The following is a 22,265-nucleotide window of genomic DNA, read 5'->3' as shown; positions in this document are numbered from 1 at the left end:
GCAGCTATCGTCCCATAATCACTGGGAAAAGAATCGGCTTACGTATATATAAGATTAAAAAAATATTTACCTTTCCTACCTGTCTTTAACTCATTAACATAAGATGTACTGATTTTAATATCTCTAACACTCAAATACACACAAAAAATTTAATCGAAACCGGTCCCACCGCATAATGCCGTTTGCAGAAAAACTTTTAAAGGATAAAATTAATCAGGTGTTCCTAAGCAACGAAAACATCGTTTTAAATATGAATTATTCAATAAAACAGTAAATTACTGCCCCAAACATGTTTTTGCGATGAATTGTTTAAAAGCGATGTTAATATCGTTGCTATAAAAACTCATGAATAATTTCATATACATTTGAAGTTCGTCACACTCAGCATTCGCATCATATTGATGGTTGAATTTATCATACATAATAAAATTAATACAATTTTTATTCTATCGGATTCGAATTCGTATGAGTGATCGCGTACATTATTGAAGAGAAATGTTCTATAACAAATAAGAAAGAAAATGTTCACTGCTTTCGCGATAAACTCAAAACTGTGCGTTCCTATATGTACATTTAGTTTTGTACAATTTACTGCATTTCCTTTTCTCGGCTTGGTAAAAAATAACGCTCTTTTCTACTCAAATGTAGGTACAGTGAAAGAAAGACTAAGTACTAAGGAACGGAGAAATGGTATTAGTCCGGCTTGAATATACGTTATACTCGATTCTGATTGTCTAATCCAATAATCGGATCGGATTCGTCGACACACTTACATTTCTTTGTTCAACTTTCTCGTTTGTTTTAGAATTCGAGAACAGGATTGTACTTTGAATACTTTTAGAACATTTGTCTATATTCTTATAATAATTGATCCCTCAAATCTCACGGGACTATTAAGACAATATACGAAGGCTTTAACTTCTCAATAGGTTTTCATTTCCATTGTTTTTGAATACCTTTCTTTTCATGTGAAAAATTATAAATCTATATTTTGACGTAATATCATTAGAACAGAAGCAATATATAATAATTTTAAAACTGTCTCAGGGCTGGTACACGTTCGGAGTGAGCACGTATCACGTGCAGAGACGCGTCAATGTGAGCGTACGCGTGTCGAATATTTGCTTAATTTTGCGTCTGCATGCGTGCTCGAGCAAGTAACTGATTAATCAAGTTATCTCCGTGTGTGAAATCTTCATGAATATTGTGTTTTGATGCAGATTATGTGCTAATTATCTCTGCATACAATATAAATATTATTTCAAACTTTAATGGAACTGGGTTTGTTGTTAACTTATATTGTGTTTATATTATTAAGGATACGTCTTGTTGTCCAATAAAATAAGCTTGTAAGGAGTTAAATAATTACTTGTTATACGTTATTTTTATTAATTTGCGTACTTTAAGATAAGTTACAACAAACATATATTTATAAGTGTAGACGGAAATTTAAATGATAATGCTAATATGACCCCTTTGCCCTATACTATAAAAGTATAAAAGAAATTAAAATTTAAATGAACTTATATACAAACTCTATTCAAATAAACTCTCACAAGTAATTACATTTGAATTGATTATTAGGTGTTTTATAAGAACACATTTATTTATGTAAAGCTACCACTTGTTCCGGAATTTAAGTTCTACCGAAAAGACTGATGAAAAACTCAGACTACTCTCCTTAATCGACTTCAAAAAACGTTCTTCCATTTTTTAAGTTATTTGTTTAGGAGGGTATAGTTATAGGAGGGTCCTGTCTGGAACTGTTTAATTTGAATTCAGTTACATTTTTGCTTAAATTTTATATTTGCATTATTACGTACATAATATAATCGTATTTAACTGAAACTATATGGTTTGTATAATATTATAAAGGTTTGTATGTATGGAACATCCATACTACTCTTTCAAGCAAAAACTACTGAATGGATTTTAATGAAACTTTACATTAATATAGATTATACATAAGAATAACACATAGGCTGTAACTATTGGAAATATTGTGTGAATAATACCAGACAACCAACACCTAAAACGCGAACAAGCCCAACACGAAATGTAGTATTTTTCTAGTGTTTTTATCATCTATTTTATATATTAACGATTTTAACAAGATGGATAAACACCATAAGTAGTTGTATAATTGATTAATCGCTAAATATTAAACTTGTGCACTAATAAAGCACATTTTAGTTCGTAATATATTTGACAAATGATAGAAAAACGTAATTGGCAAAATATCACCAAATCCGAGATAAATATTCTAAATCATTTCGAATATTATTTATTCAAATTAGGGACGGAATTCAATCGAGATATGATGGAATTAGTTTTTGACGCTTGAGTTTGATAAATGATTATGTATAAATGATGGACCATTTATATAGTAAAGTCACCAATGCTGATCATTATATGCAGTAAAGTAATAGCATGTACTTTACTTCAGAAGTTTTGAAATGTTTACACTAAACTATTTCAATACTGGTTGGTATATACATTTGTAACAGGATCATTCGTCTCGAGTAGGATTCCTCAGGATGTTCATTGATGATGTTCCATCACGACTACGCAGGTGTAGGATTATAAATAAGAATTAAACACAAGAAAATACAGTAGTGTTTGTTCGGGTTGAAATCGCAATATAAGGTTAATATTCATGTGAACATTATTAAAAGATTTACACCAAGAACAAAAATACAAAAAAAAATCATAACAAAAAAAAAAGGATCGTAGTATTTACTGATCTTATGTAACTCAATATCGAGGGTCTCACGGCTATGCTGATTACACAAATGCAGACGCGCAGTGACTCGGGGTGTGAGTAAAGTTATTTCGGCAACAACTTTCACGGTAACTATTAAGATTTTCGTATATCTGCTGTTCTTATTATATTTTTAAGTGTTTGTAATCGATTGGATGCGGAAGGAGGAGAAAGCTTATTTTATGAATCAAAAGAGTAGCCTATTTTAACTAGAAATATTAATATGTTGATTTCAGCAACATATGAATAATACTAATCCAAACTGACTCCGAATAACCCCAAGCAAAATATAAAAAGGGTTCAGTGTGAAAAGTCCCTTAACATTCCACTAAGGCATTCCAGAGTACCGATAAATAATAAAATACGTATTCGTATTCAAGTTACAATGTGTTTATATTCTCTGTTATATCAACGGATATTAAACAAGGAAAATGCAGTTTGCCTTTACATAGCATTTCGTCGCCATTGTGCTTGGTCGTTTCGTGGACATTAAACGAAATTTATTACCGAACCAATTTTAGACAGTATTAAGAAGCGCTCTTAATGTCCGTCTGCCGAATTTGAGTTTATTGCTTTTCGACGTGACTTTCCTCGGGACTAGCAAGTTCTGTTTCAACTGGCAACTTTACAGGAAAAACATTTGCGTTTCTTTTCAATTTTCTTTCGAGATAACACAATCCCGTACGCGGTTTTGAATGACAAGAGGAAAATCCAATTGATAATTATTTTACTAAAAGAGTCAATTTGCTTTCAATTGTAATTACTTAAGTATTACGTAGTTAACAGTCAAAACTATGTATATTTAAAAGTTTCAATTATGAAGACTAAATTATAACAGCTTGACGGGCATCACGTTTCAAATGTTATTTAAAAAAAAATGTCATAACGATGCAAATTGTTTTATGAGTCTTATTCGTCGTATATGTAAAAGTTTGTTTTACGTCGAAGAAACGTATTAGTATTGAATGTAAAGCGCTATCTACATAAACGAAAAAAAACACAAGTATTTTAAAAGGCTGCTCGGAAAACGTGTAAAAAATGTGAATGCTAGGAAAAGTAGCTTTACACAAACATTCAACCTACGATGTTTTGACAGTTTTTATGCTTTAAGCGTTGATAAAAAAATTGGAATTCTTTTTCATGTTCCCGTTTATATTTTTAAATGTGTCAGTATACATCGATAAAGTATATTTTATGATATTTACAATATATATAAAAGATAAGTTTGATGCTGTACCTAATTTTTTTCGATAATTTAAATCACACGACTAAACCAACCAACCTTGAAACCTGATGTTTTATGACCCTTTTACGTATACCGGCGCGCTCACTGTTTTTACGAATATCCAATATACATAAATTAAAAATCAAAATCAAATACGGTATGCAATGATAATATAGTATGAAAAGTAAAGCTAGTACCGGCTCGGAATGTAGATTCAACAGACAAGAACTAGCAACAATCTCAGTATGTTACTATTTCCAAAATTTGACTACAAAGTTATGTCAGTTAAATACATTTTTTTTCTAGTATATCCTAACTGAAAGACAACAAGTTTGAGTTTAACGATTCTCAATTAAAACAAAATAGAAATATATTAAGGTATGTGTATATCTACAGTGTCACCTTCGTCAGGTCGTTGGTCTACCTGACTAGCGGTCTGTGTTTACCGAGCCGCGGTCTCCATTTTAGGAGTCATATTCTCCAAAAGTTCACCCTGGTGCAGACTTCATATTAATTTATTATTTAGATATATATGATTGGCACATTACTTTTTTTTAAATTATGTGTTTTTTTTTTAACAATTCATTTGTACAAACATATTTTATTTCAACATATATTAGACTTAATATCTTGGTGATAAAAGTAATGACTTCTCAGAAAAAATACATAATTCTCCATTCTACAGGCCTCGGGGAAGCGAGGCTATTAAAACTTTGTAAGGGTCTGAAAATGCTTATTTTGAAGTTTGCACCTCTTAGGGATCCGTATTGTAACTTTTACTACCAAACCCTTTCTTTTAATAACAAACGATGTCGCCTAAATAGCTTAAAAATACTTGGGGGCAAATTGATTAGGTTTAAAATGTCGGTGAATTCATATAACTTATTTATGAGATAGCATAAGCTTATTGTACACATATATCTTGCCATTAGTACTATGTGTGCATGAAGTATGTACATATACATGACCTTGGCCACAAAAACTATGTCACGGGGCTTTATCAACAACATAGTTTACCGAATTACTCATTTAATTACACACATTATGTAGATGTTTTGTTATGTATATATCTTTAAAGTGTAAATATTTTTGATGTCTAATATCATTCCTGTCGCTTTCCTGCAATCTGTGTGAGTAATTTCGTGAAACGGAACGGTAATGTTTGACAGGAAGCCGGGGAAGGCCACGCTATTTGATTTGACCAATGAGCGCGCGCGGTGCTAGAGTTCGCCGTCAGATGGTACCAACCCATTTTCCAAGAGGATATAACGTCAATAATGCTTATTATCAATGTATGATGCTAAACACAATTTGTGGTTACTACAAGGCTCGATATTAATTTATAGTTCTAAGTTCAAATATGTTAAGTTTTTAATTAATCACCTCTTATATATATAAATAATTCCGTACAGACCAACGATAGACCCGATCGAAACCTATCCATAATTATAGATCGGAACTATCCTAATACTTAGATACTACTTTTGACCGTTATGTTAAATGGAATGCCAAAAGTGATTAAAATTTCCTTTTTTGAAAATATATAAATGTTTGATAATCGTAATGATGATCACAACGTATATAAAAAGTAAATTATAATCTGTGTTTGATAAGTTTTATTCATTTAACCCGAGCGTAGCCGCGTTTTCATCTAGTCGAATAATAAAGTGCGAGAGTACATCAAAAAATAAATTGAAACGTTACATTTCTTTCTTCTAGCTTCAATAATGTAACAATGATATATTTCAAGAAAAGTATATGAGTTCCTTTAAAAATCATTGCAGTGGCGGTAGCTAATAGTAAATATAAAAATAAAATTCAAAGCAATATAATTGCGAAAGTCAATATATATATATATATAACTTCGTAATAAATTGTGACCAAAAGTTAGTTTATGACGTGAAATAACATCATATAAATTACAATTCTCGATTTACAGGAAAAATAGATTAAAACCTTTGAGACAGACTTAAACACACAAATACACAATATTTTTGTAAAGTATTTATCACATTTTGGTATCGAATAGGTCTTAAAAAAAGGATGTCTTTGTATACTTTTTCGCAATTCCCTCAAGACAACAAATGGTTTGTAAATATACGAAAACAATTATTAACAGAATCTCATTTAAAATGTCTCGGGAGCACATGTAAATGTAAACGTTTACTGGCTCGTCATTTCTCAATTCCCGAAACCAGCAAACGAAGGCAATCAAACCAGCTTAATGCACATTCGACGCGTAATCAGTTGCTGTAATTACGAATGTTTCATGCTAAACGATTAGCAAAGCGATTTTGTAAGAAACGTATTTTAAGCCGATGTGTGTGTGTGGTGATGACCAGAGACTAAAAACAAACCTATATTGATAAGTTATTTTATTGTGTATCTTATAAATATCACATACTAGTGATCAGGCCCAGATTCGCCCAGTGCTATTATTCCCGAATAAAGATGTATGTATGGATATGTTTTTTTATAAGTCTTATGTATATGTATGTATATTATTATATATAGTCAATATAATCACCTTCATGGTTTTCTGTTACACATAAAGGTTGACTGGCAGAGAATACCTTCAGGCATTAATTCCGCCTTTTGTTCCATTTACTTTGTGGTACGGTAGAATATATTTATATACTAAAAATATATATATATATATATATATATATATATATATATATATATATATCATATACCCTATAAAACACAGGCATGATGATTACAACCATTGAAAAATAAATTAAACATCAGTTCCGCAGTTTACTCCTTACATACAATCAAAAATTTACTTCTTTATAGTATCAGTATAGATTCGTGTAACTCTTAAGTTTTAGAATCGCACGCCAAAATAGCTCGAAAAAATAGCTAAACTTAAGCTGAAAAGATATAATCGAAAGTATTTCCTTTTTTTATAATTGAAATGTATTATTTCGTTGTTATTACGACTCCTTTTTATGGGTGCAAATTTAAAAATTCTGTATTTTAATGTTCACATCTTGGTAACAAATAAATTACAAGATTCTTAAATATGTACATCAATACATAATTATAGTCCACAATTAATGTGTGCGCAAACATAAATGCACTTAATTTTCCCAAACCCAAAGGCTCCACGTGATCGTCGAAGCACAACAGTGTAACGCTGTCAACATCATTACTCCGGTAACTTACCCACTTTGTATTGCTATCCTTATAATCTAGCTAGGATAACCAGACTGTACTCTAAAGTGTCTTTGTTAAATTTAATTGTTTAGTTCGTTAATTCTTGTCTAGACTAAGAAAATGTATAAACTCTTATGTGTATCTGACGACTGTAACTGAACAGGCAGTTCCGACCTAGCACCGAAAAAAATTAAAAAAATATTTTTATTATATTACTATAATATGTCAAATAACAACCTAAAGTATGAATAAAATTTTACATGACATAGTATTTTCAAAGCGTATTTTACAAAGTTAAACTATATCATAAATAAAACGTCAACAAAAGGTCACTCAGAATTTGATAAATTGATAGAGCTAGTATTGATAGGCTTGATTGCTGGAATTCTAAAGGTCATCGCTATGTTGGCAATTCACGCCAGCGAAAAACACAGAGTACGTTTGAAATCAGATAAGCAAAATGTGCGGCGCTCGATCGGAAAGCTAAAAAAGCGGTTTTGCTTTACGCGCTCAATTTGCCAGACTATTTTTGATCTATTTGTTATTTTGCGATATGTTGTGACATTTGATATTCCATTTTTAAACTATTTCAGTCGCAATGTATCACATTTTTGTTTAGGGAACACACTTTCTCTGCAGTTTATTGTTTTTAATTTTTTGATGGAGTTATTCAGATAAGGATAGAAAATATGCATGTTATACTTACTATTTGTGTTAAAAAAATTGGCGCGTCAAATCAAATAAGTTGTTTTGATGGAAATTATTTGGTAATCCTTTTAAAATAATAAAAATACTATAAAGGAATTCAATTGCTTTTCCATTAGGCAATTAAAATGTTGTCCTATTTTAGAAACATTTTTCCTTTAAAAATAATTACTGGCACTGGTTAAGTCAGATAAAAACGGCTATCAAGTTTAATTGGCAGCTGACTCCCGACTGGAAATTGCCATCGAGATTAAATTTTTTTTGACGAAGGGCTCTAGCTATATTATTTATTAATTTCATCATTTATAAACACGGTCAGCATTCAAACTTATATACGAAACTTTAATTATAACAATATCGAATTTGTCAGACAAAAAAATAATAATATTGTGACTATCTTCGTACACAATAAATTGGTAATTATTTTATAAAACATATCGATAACGAAGAAATATTATTGAGTAAATTTTCACTTTGTTTTGACGGTAATATGCTTTTTCCAGTTTATCAAAGACTAGCTATTTCATACATCCGGATCAAATATTATTTCATGGTTCTCCTAGATTGAACTTGACGTTATTTTAACAGACAATGGTATAATGGTGATTACCGTTTGAACAAACATGCAAAGAAAACTCTACATTTATAATATTGAGCAAAGATTATAGAATTGTGGTAATGTAAAACGCACGTTTGAAACTGGAAGCCAGGATAACGATACGCACGGGGGAAATTGTGCTTGACATGTTTGGTGGCACATTCATAGTGTAAAAGTTCCTAAAATGACAATGTTTATAAACGAAGATAATTAAGTACAACTAACAACAGATTCACTACTGTTGCCTTTATAATAAATTTAAAAAAAATACAGTGTTTAGTAAGTCCCGTTAAAACGAGACGTCGATAACTTACACAAACGAAATATTATTCGATCTCAAGAATGTATTAAATTCTAATTTATAGAGTAAACTAAAGATATTTTATTGAACCTAGATCGGAGATATAAAGAGCTTTAACTTACCCCCACAAGTGACCCTTAAGTAGCGAGAACATTCCTCAGACCCTTCGTTAGGGATGTAATAAAATCCTTGGAGTATAATTTCTTAAAGATTTATGAGAGGCTATTTGTTTATATATTGAACAGAGGATTTACTTAATTCTCTAAAGAATTCAATATCAGAGTTAAGATTACGGAAATCTAAAAACTAAATTACTTTTAAGTTATATTTGTGTATATTAGATACATCTTGGATCTGTTCCATTGATAGAAATTATTTATATTAAGCAGAAGAAAATGTACTCCTACTACGACTGCAATTTTGAATTATATTAAGATTTTTTTTATGTGCCTAGTAGGTAGGCGGACGAGCAAATGGGCCACCTGATGGTATGGGGTCACAACAGCCCACAAACAATGTTTCTGTAAGAAATATCAACCATCCCTTATATTGCCAATTCTCCACCAACCTTGGGATTTTATGTCCAACCAGGGTGGTACCTACAAATATACCTAAGCAAACTTAAATTATTTATTATTTAGTAAGGTCTTTGTGCCTCTAGGTATCACCCACTCATCGGATATTCTACTGACAATCGAAAGTACCTAGTATTGTTGCGTTTCGATTTGAAGGGTGTGTGAGCCTGAGTACAAGGGCTTGTACAAAGCCCTAATACTAAATAAAAGTGCTTGTAACAACTCATAAGCAGCCCGTAAATGTCCCACTGCTGGGATAAAGGCCTCCTCTCCCTTTGAGGAGAAGGTTTGGAGCATTTTCCACCACGCTGCTCCAATGCGGGTTGGCGGAATACACATGTGGCTGAATTTCGTTGAAATTAGACATATGCAGGTTTCCTCACGATGTTTTCCTTCACCGCCGAGCACGAGATGAATTATAAACACAAATTAAGCACATGAAATTTCAGTGGTGCCTGCCTGGGTTTGAACCCGAAATCATCGGTTAAGATGCACGCGTTCTAACCACTGGGCCATCTCGGCTCTTGAATGTAACAACTCATTTGGAGGATATTTTTATTTTTTTATGAATTTTAATATAATTTTATATAATCATATTAAGATGGTCTTGTTAATTTTTTTTAAACAAGTCGGATTAAATATTGAATAGACGAACGTAGTAATCCAATTATACTTCTTAAAATGTTTGAATATTTAAAATATCTGAAAGTCTTAATTCGATGAATCGCTCTTCAGTTGATGGGCCGTTTGTGATAATTCAATACGCTTGGCAAGTTTACAAATCAATTACCTTCGTTTATTTATCGAAGGTCTACTTAACAACATAACTTATTTATATATTTGTGTGTGTTTTGCTGTTCATAAATATTAATATTTGATATGAAGAAGGCCAATAATATTTTATTTAGGTAAGTCTAAGTTTAAGTCATCAATGAAAAGCCAATGAAATTGAGATTTTTTTTTATATATGTTTCTAAATCGTATTGCTTAGACGATTAAATAAAATAATAAATAATTTCTCCAAAAACAAAATAAATCATTATTATGTAAAAATTAGGTCGGAGCGCACTTCAAATGGTAAAAGATAATCATAGCATAACTTTATAATAATAATAATAATAATAATAATAATAATAAGCCCCCCGAAACCCAACCACACGTCCTGATTGACCATCTAATCACGTGGGGGGCGGACACACGATAATTAAATTACTGGCGTGGCAAACGTGGCAATGGTAACCCATTTAGTATGGAGACGCGTAGTAAGAAGAAACGTATAGGGCCGCTACCCGGGGGCGATCGCCGGGGCACACCTGGAGCTGGCGCTGGGTGTGACAGCATGCGGACCGTCAGCGGTGAGGAGTTGAGCAGGCGGGCTTCTCCCGATAAATTCCACACTACAGCCGGTCGTCGTGAGTTGAACAGGCGGGCTCACGGCGTTAATGCTACAGCCGCTACCGATGATGAAACTAACAGACTGACAGACAGAACAAGTAGCCCAATAGAGCCTTATTATAGTCCTAGCACTTCATCATACACACCCTCCGTCCAGTCATCACCTTCCACTATTAGCTTAAATACAGAATCACACTTACCAGCTTTGAATGTTGCGCGGGAGGCGAATGCCTTTTTGCCCGCGTCCACCAAGGCTGGAAAACCGAGAGTTCGCATGAGATGGAGCAAAGAGGTAAACTCATTTATCATGCGAACATATTACTATATTACCAATTTAGAGACTGACATGACCACATATAGACAGAAGATGCATGAACTTTTTACACAAGAATACCCAGGGATTACGGTTACAGAACAGCGAATTTCCGATCAGAGAAGAACTATAGTAAAAAACAAACTACTAACCGAAGACGAATTGAACCGATTAAAAGAAGAAGCACGTATACAGCTACAACAACACGACGTTACTACACCATTACCCCGAAATCCGTCTCATTCAGAATTTTACTCTCAAACAGAATCTTTTACAATACCAAACACACAAAACACACACACATCAGATATGTCAACACAAACTGAATCTGTAACGATAATATTAGAAAACGAAGTTAATACTTTAAACGCACAAAATCCGATTACTGAAACGTACATACAAGAAATATATGATAAATTTAGTACAACTTTATTGCAATACTCAGGAACGGATCCACTAATACGTCCTCGACTTCATAAAATAAAATATAGCCCACAACTCTACAATTTAATTCAAATATTTAACCAAAACATATTAAATAGATTTATTTCAGAAGATACACAGCTAATAGACATACATACCCTCATATACTGTACAGCATTAGTAATAACAGAAGAAGTAAATCCTAAACAAATAGAAAATATGCAACGCACAAAAACTAAGCAAACTAATAAACCACCGTGGCAACAAAGACTCGAAAAAGATATCGAAAAACTCAGAGCGGACTGCGGTAGACTAACTCAGTATATTTACAATAATAATAGATCAAATAAAGTAGTAAAAAGAGTAGAAGAAATATTCCAAAATTGTATTATACACACTAAACATGACAAAAATAATAGAAAGCCAGAAGAATATTTGGACACGTTAAAACAAAAACTCGCTCTTAAAGTTAATAGACTCCGAAGATACAAAAAAGCACAACAGCGAAGAAATGATAACACCATCTTTACAACGAATGAAAAACTCTTCTATAGAAATTTACAAAAACCACATACTCCCACTAACACAGTAACTGACAGGAACACAGACGTACCTACTAAACAAGATCTAGAAGTATTTTGGTCTGGTATATGGGAAGAACAGGTAAGCCATAATTCAAAAGCATTATGGATAAATGACGAAAAAATAGAATTTAGTATAATAAAAGAGATGGAATTTGTAGAGGTAACCGAAACAGATATAAAAAACATAACAGCAAAATTACACAACTGGAAATCACCAGGCATTGACAAGATACACAACTTCTGGTATAAAAAATTAACATCATTACATAAATGCATAGCGAAAAATCTAACACATATCGTATTAGGACAACAGAAAATACCCGAATTCATGACAATAGGAATAACTTACATGCTACCAAAAACCAAACACTCACCACAACCTTCCCAATACAGACCAATCACATGCCTACCTACAATATACAAAATCTTAACATCAGCCATTACAAACAAAATTAACACACACATAGAACAACACAATATAATAGCAGAAGAACAAAAGGGGTGCAGGCGGGCCCATATGGGATGCAAGGAACAATTAGTTATTGATTCCACAATTCACAAACATGCTGCCACAAAAAATAGAAATCTCCATTGCACTTATATAGATTATCAGAAAGCTTTTGATAGTATTCCACACTCTTGGTTAATTCAAATATTAGAAATATATAAGATAAACCCAAAAATAATAGACTTCTTGCGTAAAATAATGTCATACTGGAAAACAACACTACACCTTAACTATGGCCAAAATACTATCGTTACACGACAGATACAGATTAAGAAAGGGATCTATCAAGGTGATTCCTTGAGTCCCCTATGGTTCTGCCTCGCCCTTAACCCCTTATCGCATCTATTACACCGTTGTCGAGTAGGATATCCTCTTAAAAGTATAGAGGAAACCATTATATCACATCTGATTTATATGGACGACATAAAATTATATGCAAAGAGCGATAAAGACATGAAAAAACTAATAGAAGTAACAAAAGAGTTTAGCACCGATATCAACATGCAATTTGGATTAGATAAGTGCAAAACAATACATATAATAAAAGGCAAAATAAAACCGGGTAACTACGCAATAACTTCTTCTGATACAATAACAGCTATGGAACCAACAGATTTATATAAATACTTAGGCTATAATCAACTTAAAGGACTCGATCATACATCAATCAAACATACACTTACAATAGAATATAAAAGACGAATAAACGTTATATGTAAAACTCAACTCTCTGGGAAAAATGTTATAAAAGCCATTAATACATATGCTATACCTATACTGACATACTCATTTGGAATTATAAAATGGACTAAAACTGACATAGAACAAATAGAACGAAATACACGCACAATTCTAACAAAACACAATAATCTCCACCCTAAATCTGCAATAGAGCGCCTAACACTCAAAAGACAAAATGGAGGAAGGGGATTGATAGATATTTATAATCTTTGGCAAAAACAAATTAATACACTAAAAACATTCTTTCATTTAAAATCTCGCACTAGTGATATACATAAAGCAATAGTTGTAAATGACATTAACTACACCCCATTAAATTTAAATGAGCAAGGATATCATATGAATGACTGTATTGATGATCCTCAAAAGCAAAAACTAGAAAACTGGAAAAAGAAGGTACTACACGGACGCCACCCACATGACTTAGAACAGCCCCACATTAATACAATAGCATCAAACAAATGGCTCAAAATAGGAAACCTTTTCCCAGAAACCGAAGGTTTCATTATAGCAATCCAAGACCAAATCATTAACACAAAAAACTACAGAAAATATATTATCAAAGATCCCACTATCACAAATGATAAATGCCGTAAATGTCATATCCAACCAGAGACCATACAACACATAACAGGAGCATGCATAACCCTTACACAGACGGACTACACTCATAGACATAACCAAGTAAGCAATATCGTTCATCAAAAACTAGCACTCAAACACAAACTTATACAAAACACAAAAACGCCATATTACAAATACACACCACAAACAATCTTAGAAAATGCCACACACAAAATGTATTACGATCGAGGCATTCTTACCGATAAGACCATTCACTATAACAGACCAGATATAACTCTACAAGACAAAATAAATAAAGTCACTTACCTTATAGACATAGCAGTACCCAATACGCACAATCTACAGAAAACTATCGCTGAAAAAATAAATAAATATAATGAGCTCAAGGAAGAAGTTACAAGAATCTGGAAACAAGAAAAAGTGTACATCATCCCTATAGTTATCTCCACAACTGGTGTCGTCCCAAACCATCTCCTCCATAGTCTAAAATTATTAGATCTAAATGAGTCCCTTTATATCCCAATACAGAAGGCTGCTATCTTGAACACATGTAGAATAGTAAGAAAGTTCATGCAATTAGAAGAGACTGACATAACATAATTACTACACATAAATATTACATACATAAATAACACACACCACATACTGCATTCACTTGATTTATATCCGTGAATGTAGTTTACACCAGCTTGAAGGCTGAGAAAAACAAAATTTCCGATAATAATAATAATCTTTATTGGCTGAATAAATTACACTACTACAGACACAAAATGTATAGTAATTAAAACAGAACAAAAAGACACTTATTCTATGTAATACAAAAATTATACACAAAACAAAAAATGAAAAACAAAAGAGAAAAAAAAAATAGAAAAAAAATAACAAATAAACAAAAATTACTTAGAAAAGAAATAGTAGTAGGTATGTATAAGTGCGCAGCAGTGTAATTCAGCCAAAAGGAGACCACTCAGTATACGTAGAAACATGTTAGCTTCTACACTGATTTTCAGTGGCCTCCTAATGTCGTTACTGACAGCCGTTGCAGATAAAAGATATAATTTAAAAGGAAAAAAAACAATATAAATTTATAAAAATTGAACATGAAGGAACCAAAACATAGAAAGTAAATTTATATAATATAAAGAACTAAGGACAAAAAAATTATGTTTAATTGTCGCGCCAGCGCTCAGCGGCGCGGGGCGTATCGGGGCGCGCGGGAGGACGGCATAAGCGATATTGGGTTTTATTAAGTATGAATGCAGCGTCTGACAGCAAACACCGTATTTCCCGCGCGCCGCTCGCTTGTCCCACATTCACGAACATTACAACAAATGCAAATAGTGACACAATTAACATATTGATTCAAGGTTAAAATTGGACAGAACAATATCAGGTAAGAAATTGTATATATAGTATTCATTGTTGTGTTTACACACATATTGACTTGGCCAATGATTAATATTCTAGACATAAGTAATTTATCTTGCCTTCTTTTTTTTTAGGTTAGGGATTTAAAAGTTACATACAAGCAAAGGAGGATAGACGGTTACAGTAAAAAACGGCGGTTAAAACAGTGGAAGTGTCCGAGGAAGCCAAGGTCAAGGGATGAGTTCCCCAAGCGCTGACCAGACCTAGCCTATTGCTTTCGTGCCGCAAACAGACAGGTTCGCGTAATTAGATCTTTAAAAATATGTAATAATTATATATGTATATATACATACACACATATATAGATAAATATATAGATAAATAATATATAACCTTTTTTCTTCCAAGTATTTTCCCGGCAGTGTGCCAGGTTTATTCCTTGCTAAGTTAACCCAGATCTGATTGGTCACGAATTACCAAAGACTGATCGCCGCCTGATCTTTTTATTATATGCGATTATCATTATATAAATTGATTAGATTTTTTTGTCTATGGGCAGTGTTGACCACTGTCATCGGCGCTGTAAATAATCTTGACATTTCTTTAAGCCGCCAATGCGCCACTGACCTTGGGAACTGAGATGTTATGTCCCTTGTGCCTGTAGTTACACTGGCTCACTCACCCGTCAAACCGAAACACAACAATACTGAGTACTGTTGTTTGGCAGTAGAATATCTGATGAATGGGTGGTACCAACCCAGACGGGCTTGCACAAAGCCCTACCACGAAGTAGGTTTTTAATTCAAGTCATTTGTTAAATCAAACTAAATTTCATAGTAAGCTCTACTTTCACCATATAAACTTCAAATTATAGGAAGTAAGATGCTATGTCCCTTATGCTTATATTTACACTGGCTGACTGGCACCGTTCACGTCGAACTAACAATGCTAAATATTCCTGATTGGTTTTAGAATATTGTATGATAAGAAGTTGGTATATCAGACGGGCTTATACAAACAATCTTATGTTAAAGATAATTTCATTGTGATCTTGTGAATTGTCATCTAACCTTCTTTTATTGAATTCACTTTGAAATATTGAATGTAAATCGAACCCGATTTAAGGAACATCGCCACTTAGTCGGTGCAGAACCGAGCAAATACGAAGTGAAGCTTTCATAAAACTAATTAAAATAAAGAAGATCAATTTAAGTTATAATAAGATATTTGTTATTCGTTTTAAAATAGTTGAAACTTTAAAAGAGGTACGTTTACAAAAACATAGAATAATTAAACAAAGTCGAATTTGTTTTTTTTATTGTAACTAAAATTCTATTATAATAAAGTACTGCTGAACTTTGGCGCGTTGCCATCTATATAAAATGAAATTTTAGCAATTAAGTTTAATGAGTCGAAATGAGTGCAAGGTCTATTAGAACTGAGGGAATACAAAACTAATTAAAAGTTATCGTTTTCAAATCATTTGTATTTCACTTTGAAGACAAACAAAAATTAAACCTTTGTAAAACGAGTACATTTCTAGCTGGCAACGACTTGTAAAGTATAGAAGACCTGCAGGCTAATAGCCAAACTGATTCACCGTCATAAATTAAAAATGTTCTATATCTGAATACTATTGGAACCAAAATGTTGAAAAATATCGTTTGATGATAATTAACATTATATAAAAAAAAAAATATTATTAATTTTCTTATAAGATATTCAGTAATATTTTATAGGCTAAGATATTTTTAAGCTTTTAATCCTTCACGCAGCGCAACATCATCTGCATAAAGATTTAACTTAAGCGGATAAATGGATAAGGAACACACAACAACAGACAAAGAAACGATCAAAATAAATTCTTATAATACAGACTCACATTTGATAATAGTAATATTCATATTTGATTTTCATTTTTTAAATAAAATAAATAGTAGCAAACCTTAATTTAAAGGAAATTAATAATATTATCAATATTATTAATTTCCTTTAATCCTTCCAATAAAGCTTAAAGCTTGTGCTAGGAGTTTAGACGAAAATAGCTCAAGGGTTTAGATTATTCAATTTAAACAATTTCAGTTTAAATATAGCACAAACTTACTCTGAGGCAACAAGGCAATTTTTTCACTTACGATATAAATGCATTATATCATTAGAGAAAAATTTGAAGAGAATCGCGTAAAAACTTGAGGTGGAAAAGTTTTCGGTAGGTACTCATGTGACGAGTCCTTTTAGACATATTATATTTATTAAAAACATTTCACGAGATCATGTATTTTTAATTCTAAGAAATCATTATGAACTTACTTATGGCTTAAGAGGAGTGACTTGTTTAAAAATCATCTTTTATAATAATCCATTAGTACTAGCCTTGACTCGTTGGTGGATGGATAGGTTTTACTATCGCAGATCTTCGTCACGGTATAGGTGAAAAAATATTGAGTCAACCTATCTAGGAATTCTTAATAATAGATCGGGATTTGGAGATTGGTAGTATTAGACTGCTTCATCTATAGCAGAAACTATGTAAAGCCTGTAAGTACTGTACTGTCCTTTTGCGCTTTAACATCTTCTATAATAATGACATTCCTTTGAAAGAGGACGTTGTGGGAACTCTGCCACGAGAAAATTATTAACAGTATGACTTAATAGAGGGTAAAATTTGTATCTTTGTAATTTCGGGAATGGTGTACATTGAAGTGCAGCAACTGACGGTATGCTCTATGAAGTACAGACACAAATGATTCGGCTCCTTTATTATATTTAACATCAAAGTATCTTTATGCTAATTTCCTCTAAATTTATTACAAAGGATTTGAGAAGATTTACTTCAACTGTGAATTCACTGTGTACGGAAAGTTTGACAAATCGCATCCCTTTCAAATGGCTATTAAATAGTGATTCACTAAAACGGACATTTCTATGTATTATGTGATAAGTAATTTGTACAATTATTAAACCTACGTTCTCTTTAACTCTTATCCAACCATGGTGTGTATTCGCTTCACCTCATTACTATTATAGACTTGGGTTCAGTCTTTAATAAGCAATGTGTGTTACAATTATAAATAACTGTAGTTAAAACAATCTGGACATATCTTTAACTATAAAATATTTTTTAATTCCGGCAAACATATTGTCTCCGGTTATTTAAATGAATGAAACGATTCCCCAAGTATATGATAAATAAAATATAATAACCAAGTTGAAACGTGTAGGCGGTTCCGTACACCCACAACGAAAGTCAATGTAATGCTCGTTAACTTCGGCGTATTCGTGTGTAAATATTTATTAAAGGTAGATAAAATGTACGGTTAAAATGAATCATTATGTACACAGCATCTTGACTTTCTAATTTAAAAAACATGCTTCACAAACACATACAAATATTTGTTCCAATTACAAATCACATTCAGACAAGTGAACATGTATATATAAAAATCTATGTATATTGTCTATTATAGAAATACAACCTATTTTGTCATATTGATTTGACTAGTTGCAGTATTTAATGTGGATACTATCTAGAATATCCGGGAAAATATTTGATTTTTATTAAACTACTTTCGAAATATATTTTCATTATAAAATAATAAAATAAAATAAAATAAAATAAAAAAAAAATAAAAAGCCTTTTATTTCTTGCACATTTACAGAGTTTAAAGAATTGTAAAGTTAATTTTTATGCTATATAAGAAAAATGTGATGTGATAAAATATAAATCTTAAATGAAACTTTAATAAATAAATTTTAATGCAAGAACCCCTCCTCAGGCGAAGGTGAAGGCCTCCTCTAAAGAATTCCATTCTTCTCTATCTTTAGCTATTTGTGGCCAGAAGGGACCAGCAATTTTTGTTATTTCGTCTGCCCATCTAGTATAAGGTCTGCCTTTGAGACGCTTTCCGTATGGACCCTGCCACATTGTTATCCTGCTAGTCCATCTTTCGTCCTCTAGCCTTGCTACGTGTCCCGCCCACTTCCATTTTAGTTTCTTAGCGTAGCTTAAGGCATCCTTTGCCTTGGTGACCTTTCTGATTTTGGTATGGCGGACTTTTTGTATTTTTTTAATATTAAGCATGCTTCGTTCTATTCCACGTTGGCAGGTAATAATTTGCCTTTTAACTTTAGAAGTATACTTCCAAGTTTGGCACGCGTAGGTGAGGCATGGTAGGAGACACGACGTCATAACCTTTGTTTTGATATGAATAGGCATGTTGCTTTTAAATATTTCGCTTAACGACCAGTACTTATTCCATGTACTTTGCGCTCTTCGTTCTATTTCTAGTTCGTTAAGTTTTCTGTCGAAGCCTATTTGTTTTCCAAGGTAAATGTATTGTTCCGAGTATTTCAAAGTTTCTTTGTCTACTGATAATCTTCTATTTATGCTGTATTTTCATTACTTTACATTAAAAAGATATTGCAGATATGTTCGATAAAGCTCAAAGATAGACATTAATAAGTATCAACGGACTACTCCCAATTCATTTATTTTACACCGGTAATTGATCGTTTTCGAGTTACGAGCCGAGTCGTTAAAGTTACTCCTATCAAAGGAATTTAACTTGCGTAGCGTTTTTTATAGAAATGCTTGTAAATGACGCCTCGTAAACAATTTTTACATCGATTCATTTCCTGAATATCATATTCAGAAAACCAGATCCTAACAGTTAAAACCTTTAATTCAATACTAATATCATATAATATTTCATTATTTTTTTTATGATACAGTAGTTTAGATATAGTTGTCGGACGAGCAAAATGGCCATCTGATGGTAAGTGGTCACCACCGCCCATAGACAATGGCGCTGTAAGAAGTATTAACCATTTCTTACATCACCAATGCGCCACTAACCTTGGGACCTAAGATGCCCCTTGTGCGTATAGTTACACTGGTTCACTCACCCGTCAAACCGGAACACAACAACACTGAGTTATACTGTTTGGCGGTAGAATATATGATGAGTGGGTGATACCTACCCAGAAGTTGATTTTTAATTCTGAAATTTAATTTATTAAACAACATGCGTCTGACAAGTCATTTGTTAAATCAAACTAAAATTCGTAGCAAGCTTTCACCATATAAACTTCAACTTATTTGTGAAACGAAGTATAAATTAAACGGGATTACATTTTCTCTTTAAAACTTCCTCATTTCATGCTAACAAGTTTAACTGCTCTAAACTTTTGAAATTCGATGTCTATTAAGACAAAACAATCTTATTTTTAAACGTTGTTTTGCAAGGGTTTACGTGTATACCGTTTGGTTTTTTCTGACATAACTGATTTGACATTCGAAAGAGAATTGTGTTGCTCTTGCTGTGATATTGTTTAAAAAATCACTTTCTAAGCATAAGATCATATCCTTATAGGACTGTAGATTTTCAAGTCCAAGTCTATTTCCTCAATCTCCAAATCGGATGGAAAAGCTAGTCATGGAAAGAATTCAGTCTTGAGACTTTGTTGTACAATATTGCTTGTTTTTTGACCAGAGTCAACGTCCAGATTCCGGGCTAATTCTGGGAAATCTTGACCGCAACCCTTTTTTATTGGCCCGATATATTAGCCCAAGATCTCAGGATGTGCTGCCTATCAACCTTAACATTAGCTAGATGACTACAACAAGGCGGTCAAATTCGAATGAATACAAATTAGTTATTCCGATATTTTGAAGTTTGCAATTCCCTTCATACTCATTTTAGTCGGTGAAGGAAAATATTAAAACATTTTCTCATGTTATAATTGAGGCAGCTTGGTGAATGGAGCTCGTTATCCTTCTCCTTAATAGGACAAGTAGCCTTTGCTCAGCAGTGCAGAGACATTTAAGGGCTATTACTTACTCAATAAAGTAAGTAAAAGCAAATGTAGCTTAGTTAAGTAAAATAAACAATTTCAAAAGTCTTGTATTTTAAATACTATACTATAATATTATTATAAGGTTAGACATGACGTTGCCTAATTTTTAGTAATTAAATAATTATTAATAGACATATAATAGACAATTAATAGACATAATTTTATTGATTGTCATGTGTAAATAATATATATGTTAGGCCTTATAGTGTAATCATTTTAAAAAAGATAAAATAACTTAATTTCCATTTTCACCTTTTAATAGAATATTGCTGTTTTCAATTTTAAAAGCATTTTTTAATTTAATTATCCGTAAATAATTTAATTAGTTTCATTTATAATTAATTTCTGACAGCAACGTCATTTTTAATTTTGAATTACAAATAGATTTTTAAATATTATTAAAATTATATTAATGAATTTTTACAAATTTTTATACTTTTTACTTTATATTTTTCATTTGCTACTATAATTTCAAAACAATGACTTTCAATCCAATGGGCTGACATTTCGCAAACACTTCTGGCGACAATATTTTCTACGAATCTATATATGTCTACAATAATCTACTACATTACATTTGAGTCGTTTTAGTAGTTAGTTTAAAATATACTTATTTTTCACATTTATATATAATGTATATATTTTATATTAAATTTAATCATTACATAGTATAAGACAAAGCCATAGAAAAATTTATATGTATAATACATGCAAAAAATAGTAGAGAAACACTGATAATTTTAGAGGTTTCTGAAGTGATGTCGTAAATAAACACATTTTTTGCGCTTACATTGCAAACACTGGCTGAACCCTACTTAATAGATCAAAATAATGTACTACAGCATTGTACACCTTAAAAAAGTCTTCAAAAAAGTATGCGGTATATATATATCTATCTCTTAGGGATAACCTATAATAACCATTTTTTATCATTTACTTTTTACTAAAAATAATGGCTTATTTTCCAAGCGATTTTAAGCAATACAACATTAATCCTTATTCAATTAAGTAGCTTTAATACATTGTTAATTTAATATAAGTAGATTAATACAGCCTTTTTCGAAGATATTGAAAAGAGATTTAAAACGCGGGGACGTAGCGGTTTGTATTGTCTAATGACATGAAAAATCTTCAACGTTGTAAGACATTCTCTAGTATATTTAGT

At 32.0% G+C, this 22,265-nt stretch overlaps 2 protein-coding genes across 2 annotated transcripts in view; one reads left to right on the top strand and one right to left on the bottom strand.

The window, feature by feature from the left end:
- The window catches only part of LOC125071320 (dopamine receptor 2-like), a 154,495-nt gene that overhangs the window by 85,376 nt on the left and 46,854 nt on the right, over positions 1–22,265 (bottom strand). The gene's annotated exons all lie outside the window — the stretch shown is intronic.
- LOC125071574 lies at positions 10,577–14,476 on the top strand. Its single transcript, XM_047681894.1, has 2 exons — positions 10,577–13,071; positions 13,558–14,476. The coding sequence occupies exons 1-2, from the start codon at positions 10,577–10,579 to the stop codon at positions 14,474–14,476; spliced, it is 3,414 nt and encodes a 1,137-aa protein (XP_047537850.1).

This window comes from Vanessa atalanta, chromosome 19 (genome assembly GCF_905147765.1).
Source record: "Vanessa atalanta chromosome 19, ilVanAtal1.2, whole genome shotgun sequence".
NCBI lineage: Eukaryota > Metazoa > Arthropoda > Insecta > Lepidoptera > Nymphalidae > Vanessa > Vanessa atalanta.
Note: the sequence above shows the minus strand (reverse complement) of the source record. Positions and strands in the feature narration are given on the sequence as shown.